This window comes from Candoia aspera, chromosome 1, assembly GCF_035149785.1.
Source record: "Candoia aspera isolate rCanAsp1 chromosome 1, rCanAsp1.hap2, whole genome shotgun sequence".
Taxonomy (NCBI): domain Eukaryota; kingdom Metazoa; phylum Chordata; class Lepidosauria; order Squamata; family Boidae; genus Candoia; species Candoia aspera.
Genome location: NC_086153.1, coordinates 335,784,033 through 335,794,602, shown reverse-complemented (window position 1 = coordinate 335,794,602; position 10,570 = coordinate 335,784,033). Strand labels below are relative to the sequence as shown.

General features: G+C 41.2%; 1 protein-coding gene across 1 annotated transcript in view; it reads left to right on the top strand.

The window, feature by feature from the left end:
• The first annotated feature begins 2,841 nt into the window (after positions 1-2,841).
• Positions 2,842-10,570, top strand: part of CRTC1 (CREB regulated transcription coactivator 1) — an 85,886-nt gene continuing 78,157 nt past the window's right edge. Inside the window, exon 1 of the mRNA XM_063290831.1 lies at positions 2,842-2,985. Coding sequence (XP_063146901.1) covers positions 2,854-2,985 — 132 coding nt within the window. The 5' untranslated portion in view covers positions 2,842-2,853. The remainder of the gene's footprint in view (positions 2,986-10,570) is intronic.

Here is a 10,570-nt window from a genome sequence, read left to right as displayed (position 1 = left end):
TTCAACAGGCCCCCGTTCAGCAGATTTCAGACCAGCAGACCAAGTTGCTTAGCAGACATTCTTCAGGAGTAATGGACAAATCCATTGCATCTAAAGCAATCCAGACAGGGCAGTTACATTAATGCTAGTTCTGTGCTGTTCACAGCAACTTATGCCGCAGTGACATCGTTATGAAAATGACATATATTACAGATTTATTTTCTTAAATTTTTATGGCTGCCCATTCCCCATTCTGGGCAGCTAACAGATCATTTGTGTCAATCTTCTGGCATTTGCACAATGACATCACTATATAAATGATGTAAGTCCTCAGGTGATATAATTTGGAATTTAATGGACATTCGAACATAATGGAACCCCATCCCTCGATTGGTCTGTTAAACTAAGTTTCAATTTTATAACATCTGCCTAATTTAACAGCGATCAATCAAATGGAGTTATACAGCCAACAGGGGAACTAGGGCAGTGCTTGTTCCATTGGTCATGGCTACAGGCAGGGCAGTATCTAATCATACAAGGAGATAACACTCTTCAAATACCCAAATAATGTCACAAAATAAGGCTTATTCTGTATCACACTGGAGGACAGGTCATGGAATAATGGATTTAACTTACAGTATAGGAACACAGATTCCAACTACAAGTAGTCCTTGCTTAATGACCAAAATTGGGACCGGTATTTCAGTTGCTAAGCGAATCTGACCTGATTTTACAACCTTTTTTGTGGTGGCTGTTAAGCAAATCACCATGGCCATTAAGTGAACCATGTGGGCATTAAGCAAATCACGTGGTTCCCCATTGATTTTGCTTGCCAGAAGCCAGCCAGAAAGATTGAAAATGGTGATCATGTGACCACGGGACGCTGCAACAGTCATAAATGTGAACCAGTTGCCAAGTGCCCAAATCGTGATCACATGACCACAGGGACGCTGCAATGGTCTTAAGTGTGAGAACCAGAAGTCATTTTTTTCAGCGCCATTGTAAGTCTGAACCATCACTAAAACAAATGGTTGTTAAGTGAGGATTACCTGTAGATGTTAGGAAAACTCCTAATAGAGGAGTTCCTCTGTGGAACCAAATGAAGATTAGTTCAAATGGTGAGCGAACAGTGTGGGATGCTTTAGCCTGGATTCATGCAATGAGCAGGGATTGGACTTTATGGCCTAAACACCCCTTCCAACTCTATGGTTCTTTGATGGGTGGCTGTGTTGTCTACTAATTTGGGGAACTGAATTTTGGCACATCTGGTAGCCTTAGGTTGTTTTTGTATATTAGCACCACTGCAGTATCTCTCTTTACTGAAGTCATAGTTCTCTATGAGGCATATACTCCGATTGAATAATAATGAAAAAGTAATATTATGTAGCCCCCTCCCCAAAATCATATCATGAGTAACAAAATATACAGAGCAATCCTATCATATCGTGCTAAGGAAAAGTCATTCAAAATAATTAATCACCCATTACCGTGGAGAACCCAATTTTCAGTCATCTGCTTCAAAAGCTTCCTGGACAAGTATCTCCTCCATTGTTTATTGCCAGCCACTCAGACTCAGAAGTATCCTGTTTCTGATCCTGGAGGGATTAAGATTGTATCTCTATGCTGATCAGTGTTACTGTATTATTAGAAGTACCACATTTGGGCTGCACAAATCTGGATGCTGTCATCTAGTGCTCATCTAGATACAATAGTCCTAATTACTGTCATTGGCTATTTCCAATTTATTTATTTACAACTTGCCTTAAGGGAAGTTTCCAAAAGATCAGAATGACTAACAAAAGAATAGTTGAAACAACCAGATGTATCAAAGAACAGCAGATTCAAGAGCATAAGGAAGGAGATGCTTGAGGTACGTCTCAGGTTGTTGCAATGATTACTAGCTTTGATAGCTTTGAAAGGAGGGCGAAATCCACGGAAAGAGCCTCCATATTTAGAGAATGGCTGTATTGTATTCACGCATAACTGCTCACCCAGGTTGGTTTGTTATCGTTAAACAAGCCATGGTGGCCTGGGTTGGTATGAAAGGAGGGTCCAGGGAAAAATCATGGAAGTATATGATGTCTTGGTGTTATTCTGAATCCATTCCATAACCAGAGTTTAATATTGGTTAGGAGTTTGGCCTTTGCTTGACACAAACTAAGCTTGTTGGCTAAACTGATGACTGACAGTGTGGTGCAAATGGAGAAAATGGTTAATCCACGCACCAAATTAAAGCTGTTGGGTAAATGCAGCCACTGAGGAACGGGAGAGACATGTGAAGGAGGTACTTTCTTTTAAGAGAATAAAGCCCCCCTAATAAGGGGGAATAATTAGAGAAAATATAAGGAGAAGGGAAAGAGCCTGCTTCCCTTTTCCAACGAGCAACTTTGGAAAGACGCTCTGAGCATGCGTGACACAGCCCGCTCACTTGCCTGTCAAGTGCGAAGGGGCCTGAGAAGAACCTCTGCGCAAGCGTAGAAAGAACTACTCGGCCCATAGAGATAGAAAAAAATGTGTTGTGCTCCTGCTTCAAGAAGTTGCGGCAAGGCTGAGGAAAGCACTGCGCATGCGCCAAAGTGCCTCGCTTCCAAGTTGGCTCCGCAAGTCGTGTGGCTCGGAACTCCTTCCACCTCCCTTTCCCTAGTCCGCCTGTTCTTACGGCTGCGCAATGCAGGCCGTTCCGCGGCCTCCGCTTGGGCAGCGCATGCGCAGGCGCGCGGTCCTAGGCTTTCGGGCGCTCGCGTCGGCATCGTCTCCCTCCTGGCGCGCCTGCGCCGTTGGCGCCGCCTGGTTGGTGGTGGTGTCTGGAGCCCGGTGGGAGGGGGGAGTCGGGGGTGGGGGGAAGAGGAGGAGGAGGGATGCGGACGGGGGAAGATGGCGGCGGCGTCGTCGAACAACCCGCGGAAATTCAGCGAGAAGATCGCGCTGCACAACCAGAAGCAGGCCGAGGAGACGGCGGCCTTCGAGGAGGTCATGAAAGACCTCAGCCTGACGCGTGCCCACCGGGTGAGGAGGACCCGACGGAGGAGGGGAAGGATGGAGAGCGGGAGGGACCGACGGACGCGCTGCCCGACTCCCCTCAGAAAGGGGGGTGCCCCGAAATTCGCCCCTCCTCAGTGTGGGGGTTAGGCGGGGGGGGCGTTTTTAAAGTCCATTTCGGAAAGGGGGGTCAGGGGGCTCTAGGGACAGCCCCTTTTCCCCGAGAAAAGGGGAGGTGTTTAAAGACCACCCCCTCAATTTGGGGTACGGGAAGGGGATTAAAATAAATGTGGCGTGGGAGACGCCGGAGTGTCATTCTTTTTCTCTCTTCCCTCACAAAGTGGGCGTGGGGGAGAGAACTGATGGGCCACCCTTCATTTGAAGTGAGGGGGGCCAATTGAGGGGGGAGCTGACGCCCCTGATTAGGGATGAAGCTGGGAATCAAAACAACATGGGCTTAAGGGAAAAGGTTAATCCATCAATAAAAATCCCGTTAATGTTGTGATTATTATCATTATCATTGCAGTAATGTGTCATGTTATTTGAAAGGGGCCTTAGCAGTGTCTGGGTCCAGAAAGGCAGGGTGTATTTAATGCATGTACAAATGTTTGATGTATTCTCTCCCCTTGGAAAAGAAAGAGGAATTAAAGGCACTTCCCTGGTTTGTGTGAGAGATGGAGTGCAAAGACTGATAAACTAAAGAAAGGAGGTCAAGGGGGATGAATGAACCACATTTGCTTTTCTCTTGGTACAAGGAAGGGAATTAAGCACCCCCAACCAATCATGGAGTTATTAAAAGATGGGAAGAGGAGAGATAGATGACGAGCATGGGAGGTGAGTGGGTTGGGAGAAGGAATCTTAATTCCTTTCTGCCTGGTATATATTGTCTGTTGAGGGACGCTGGATTAATAAGGGGGCAAGAACGGGTGGGGGAGCATGGGAGTGGAGTTGACTCCTCCAAGCCAGAAGAGATCACAACAGCTTTGCCTTTATTTTATTAGGTATTATATTAGGGGAATAAGAGAGAGGATGGGTGGGTTTTGAAAAAAGCATTCATAATGACAAAGTACTCTTTCCTCAAAGGATGGGCAAATTAATATACTAGGAATGGAAAATATGGGGAGGAGGCTAGCAGTGCCTCTATTTTTAAGCAGATAATCCCCTGCTCAGTGTATAGATAGGAGAATAATAATTTGTAAGTCTTCCTTATAGTAAATAAGGAAGTCGTAGAGTAAGTCCCCTCCACTATGTATGGGAAAGAGACAATAAGAACTCTCTTCCCAATTTATGCACAGGGAATTGAAAAGTCTTGTGTATATTAGGAGGAGTGTTTAATTAAAACGTTCAGGATGTGTGATCATTAAACCCCATCTTGTTATGGTTACAGGGAGGAGGGGGGCATGGCTCCCATTCTAAAAGAAATAAAATTTCTATGTAGGAAGGGGCAGTATTGAAGGATGAGCAGTATTGTGTATTTGGGGAAATGGAGATGGGGAGGAAGTTCATTAGCCCTTAATTTATGCATGAAGGAAATCAGTTCATTCTCCCTGTTTGTCTTTAGGAACAAATTAAGAAAAGTGGTAAAAACCTTTTTTCTGGGTAAAAGAGAAATGTGAATATGAGGGAAAATACAGGATTAGAAAATACTTACATCTAATTTACATGGTTCTGGGTGAATTGTGAAAGGGTGGCTTCTACCCATCTTTGCTTTTAGGTGGTAGTGTACTCTCCTGTGTTTATGTAGGAAGAGGGCATTGTGAGAAGAGGCTCTCTTTCCATTTGTTTAAGCAACTGCTTATTGTACATGAGGAGGGAGAATTACAAAGGAAGGACTTGATGCCAATCTGTAGTCTGGGATATTCATTCATTTAAGGAAACAGGTATCCAGCCTTTGTGAATCTGTTACCTGTTTCTGTAGTGTGGGTCGGTGTGATCAAGTATCACCATACGCTTAATGAAGTATGGATTGTCATCAAGATACTGCTCTTATATCAGGGAGAATCACTTTTCCATGTTAGAATACAATTAACGCTCTCATGTTTGGGTGGAGTATCTGGATTTGAACAAGCATGGAAAATATCTTTCCTTGGTATTCTGTCTGTCTTTGGGTGGAGATATATGAGATCAAGGATATTTAATACCCACTTGCTCTTACTGGAAAAGAAAATGTTAAGGAAAATAATTTCGTTTATTCCCCATCCTTGTAATTTTGTGTAATTGTGAATATCAAAGAGCTAGTTCAAGGTAATGCTTATATCATTATAGTGTATATAACTGTATGAGAAAGGGCATTTTAAACGGTTCCTTTGGAGTTGGTTTGGGTATTAGCTGTGGTGTGGATTGCTTTATAACTAGGAGTATACAATAAGTGTTGTAGCTGTCTATATTAGCAATAAAATGTTACTAGAACTTTAATTGCATTGTAGTGTGCACCTCTCTTTTCTGAAGTCACTTACTGTTCTTTCAGTGAGAAAGATTGGCTTTGTGCTGGAACAAAGTTATTAAAGAGGAATATTGTGTTTTCTAAATGAAGTATCAGCTGTAGGAGCAGCTATCATCTTCCAAGAAATGACTTTAAGGATGGGGGAATGTCTGTTGCAATGCAGATAGCTGATTATTAATTTTATAATTATAAATATTATAGTGGGGTAAAATGAACATCCCTTCCTAAAAGTGCTGGTTGTTACCTATAAAGCCCTACATGGCCTGGTTACTTGAGGGACTACCTGTCTCCCATAAGATCTGCCCAACCACTTCTATCTTGCAGGGTCGATACACTCCAGGTTCCTTCAATTAAACAATATTGTGTATCGGGACTCCAGGAGCGTGCATTCTCTGTGGCAGCACTTGCCCTCTGGAATGAGGTTCCCCTTGAGATCTGGATGGCCCCCAGAGAAGAATGGTCAGTAGAGTGTTCAGAAGGATGGTGAAGACATGGCTCTTCACCCAAGCCTTTGGCCAGGGAGGGTGAGCCCCTTCGTTTTATTCCAACTAGTCTGTTGCATTTTCCATCTTTTATCTTTTGTTTTTATTGTAATGTCTTCTTTGATTGTTGTGAGCTTCCTAGAGTCATTGGGAGTCATGTGGCAGACCAGTTTAATAAATTATTATTATTATTATTATTATTATTTTACAAATGCAATTTGTGTCACAGAGAATTAACAGTAGAAGCAATTTGTTTCAGAGGATGGATAGGGTGAACATAACAGGATTTCGTTTTTGCTATTATAAAGTTATAGCCTACTATCCCATGAAAAGGTCCCCAGCTCTGTGCAGCATTTTTTTGAAATAATACAAAAAAAGGTCCTTCAAAGTACACAGGAGTGTGAATATAGCATCTCTCTGCAACTCTTTAAAGTAGCAGTATCTTTTCCTGGGTTTGTGCAGTTACCTTCTGCAGCTGCCATGTGACCTCAGGAAAGACACATTGGGTAAGAGTTCTGAATCCATGCCTCCGTGGGTTTCAGACACCTTTTTGGAATTAAATTAAAGATTCCACATGGCTCCATTCATCAGTCTATCCTGTTTGGCATAGGAAAAATCTATATCAAACAACCTACCGATGTTTGTTTTTAATGGTTACTGTGGTTATTTTATTTATTTATTTTATTTTATTTATCAAATTTGTCACCGCCCATCTCCTCCCACCAGAGGGACTCTGGGCGGTTTACAACAAAATAATTTTATTGATTATTAGCCACCCAGAGTTGCATGTCAATGGGGGGGGGACGACAAATATATCTTTATAATAAATAAATACATATGGTCTGGTGTTTGATGGAGCCATATTGTGTCTTTATGTGGAAGGTTCAGGCTTGTGAGGGTCATCCTGCAAGTTCCCCCCACATATTAAAGATTATAGCTGGCATAAAAGCTCCTTCAGAGTTGAGGTAAAAAATACTTGATTTTTTTTTCTGCAGTAGAAGTGGGATCATCAGCTTGTAAATGGTTCAGGTGGGATAGATATTTGGGATCCTAGTTAGTGTAAAGAGATCTAATTTATTTGGGGGCAGCTCAGAAAAAGGCACTAAGAATGAAGTAATTGGGTTTCTGGGATAAATTATGTTCCAAATTGGGGCAGGAGGACAAACTGAGTTGAAGCTCACTCTTCCTTGTTGGGTGTGTGTGTTTTTCTGTGTGTGGATCTGTTGCTATTGTTTTAGTAACTTGGTGCAGCCTAAAACCTCCTTCCTGTCTAATTCCTGCTGGCCAGACATGCTCCTAATGCTGATATTTCATCACAAATGCTATCTTGTGGAAATGTATCATGTGTCAAAATATAAGGATTAGGAAAGCTCTGGGCTAGAAATAAAGCAAGCCAGATTTAAAATATCCACCTGATTATGATGCTTGCTGGGTGATTCTGGGCCATGTCTAAGTTCCATTACAAGGTTGATGTAAGAATTTTTTTAAAAGTTGGGATAAAACTGTATATGCTACTTTGGATTTCTGAAGGAAGATCAGGATATGCACTTGAAAAATTGAATAAGGCCCATGATAGGGAATTCCAGTTATGTCCCATAGCATCAGAGAACAGACAAATTAATATCTGGTTACACAGGTGTGCTATTTGAACCAGTCTTGACTCTTCATTTTTTGTTACCTTCACACTGGTGTTCATTGTTGCAGAAGAGCAGATGTAGTTGATATGGAGAATTAAACAGGACACATACTGTGGGGTGGGGAGACATTTATTGGGCTATATTAATGGCCGTGGTTTACTGACTGCTGATGAAAGGGTTGTAGATCTGTGCTTTGCTGTTCAAAGTGCCCGTTCCTATGAGTTCTTACTGTCATTAACGTATTGTTGCATCAGCTGTGTTACTGTTACTGCATTTGGAAAACCAGTGAGTTCTGAGGCTTTCTCATCCCTCCCCCCAGCACACCTTTCTGATTGTACTTGTATGCTGCATAAATTCAGATGTGGAATTGTAGCATCCATGGCAAATGCAGTGCAGATACTGTACTGTATTATTCCTGTAATACCTTAATTGGCATCCAGGGCTTGAAAATACATTTTTCTCCAGCTCCTCCTAGTCCCTTGTGGTTATTGCAAAAAATAAAAAAATAAAAAATAAACCCATAACTACAAATTACAGAGTGATTACTAAAGCTGTGTGTCTGGCTTTGTACTCATCCAGGAATGGTTTTACATGCTTTTTTGAAAAATGAATTTCCTTCTTAGATATTGTGGAGCCTTGCTTTTTAACTGTCATTCCCTTCTCTGTATTACCTTGTGCTGCATGTGCAATATACATATATATTGGGTGTGTGTGTATGTGTGTATGTATATGTGTGTCTGTATACACACACATTTTTCTGAAGCTCTTAAGATAGCAAGTAATAAATAAAAGATTAGGTTTATTACTGTTTTCCAGTGGATTCTTGGATGTTGTAAATGGATCTGCCTGGGCTCAGCTGCTTGCTAATATTGTTAATGGTACTTTTTGGTAACTCTTTGTCAGAAGTAGCTTAATTGTTCTGCTAACTTGTTTTTGCTTCTGTTCTGAAAGCTGTGATCTTTAGAAGAATGCATCCCTTCCAATGACTAGTCACCTCCGTGCTTCCTTCAATAAATTCCCTATCCTCTGCCCCATGACCAGGGTCACTCTTTGAGTGAGATGGGCAGTGACCAAATTCGAAGAATAAATAAATAAGTAAAATGACTGAAGCATCCTGATATGCAGTTATTTTTGTCAGAAAGGCAAAGGTAGTGGCGGGAGAAATAACACATTTTCAAAACCTGCTGCTGCTGCTGCAGGGCTGTGTTCCTTTTATCTATGCCCCTTGTTTGTACTATGGCACCTAAGGGGATGCAAATCCCTCATCTAAAGATTCTTGCAAAGGCTCTTTGAAATTTCAGTTGGGAGTCATTTGGGCAACTGATTCATATGTTTTCATAACAGGAAAACATTGTATGCTGCATAGACTTTTCTTTGCCATTTTATGCAGTATTTTAAAGATGCCTGCTTGAAGCAATTGGAACCAGTTCTTTTTATTATTATCATATTTGTTTGTTTGTTGTTGTTTTTTTTACAAAAAATTATATTGCCCAGTTGTAAAACTCTGGTAAGTGTACAACGATAGAAATAATATATAGGAAGCAATAAAATCAAATACAGTCAAACTACATTATGGCTCACCAATGTAGCTTATGCACCAAAATCTTGTTAAGAAAGAAAGATTTAGCATCATCTTAAATGCCAGAAGAGAAGGGCCAGGCATATCTCTGGGGGTAGAGAGTTCTGTTTGTTTCAACACTTCTCATGAGTTGAGATCTCTCCATTTGAAAAAAATAACAAAAATAGGTGCTTCTGCCTTCCATCTTTTATAAAAATTAAATAGCGTTAATGGCCAGCTAAGCGCAAAGGAAAAGTCCATTTGGGTATTTTTTTCCATTTACTCCACCTGAAGAGCTTGACCGGGTACAAAATCTCTTCAAGCATATATCAGGCCCAACAAAGAGAAAGCTATTCATCTTATCACCAAGAGCCAAGCTCAAGGAAGCCTTTATGTTTGGTCTCACGCATTTGGAGTTTCTCCAGTAACGATGCACAGGATTCTGCATTTTGTTGAATCCTGTCAAATAACGGATAAATTCTAAAAAATTGGCGTATTTTTAAAATAGCAGTACTCTAAAAATTACACAAGAGTAAATAAAAGCTGTATTCACAAGGACGTCAGCTTTAAATGTAGCGATTATATTGCACAAGATATATTTTTTTTAAAAAGTGTGTTGTGTGAATACTGCCTGTTATAGCTAGGTGTGAAATGTATGCTAACTACAAAAAAATCCCCTCCATATTAGATTGTAACTGTGACAGGGAAAAAAACCTGGCTTTTCCCCCTCCCTTTTCCTTAGTTCTGGTTAGGGTGGGATGCATAGCTTGTCCCTCTGTCCTTTAATTGTCACAGACACTCTTTGAGGCAGTTTAGACTAATAAGCGTTGTCCCAAGTGTTATCTCTCAATGAGCTTCCTGATTGAGGATTCAGTTTCAGTCCACATAGAATTAGTCTTACTCCTTATTCACTAGTTTGAATCTGGCCAGTGAGCAAGCCTTTGGTGAATCTGATTGTGCTGTAGTGTCATATAGTCAGTCAGATTTGGCTAAGTGCGGATGGTATTGATGGCAAACATACATGACTGTGTTGTGTCAGAAACCAGGCAATGCTCTTATTCTTCTTGCATAGGGGATTTTGTTGCTTGTCAGCTCTGCTCAGCAAAGCTTTTGCCTTGTTTCAACTTCAACTGTGTTTAAGTAAAATACTGCTTGTTAGAACAGAAGGTGCTTTAGGACATTATCACCATTCATGTCCTGCCAGCTAATTGTTTCTTCATGACTGAAGAGAGAGCACAACTATTCACGTGGTTACTTTGCCAATTGTAGTGTGTCCTCTCATCTTCCCGGTAGGAAAATATATTGTACACCGTCAGCAGAGCTTCATAAAGAGAGTGGACAAAAAAGTCAATGAAAGAAAGAAAACATGTTTTGCAGGGGGAAAAGTGCTCAGAAAACTTCATATGTGCATCTGGTTTCATCTTGGCATGGATTCAGAGTGTTTCATGGACATGATTGTGATTTTCTCTGCACAATAATATTCAAGAGCATA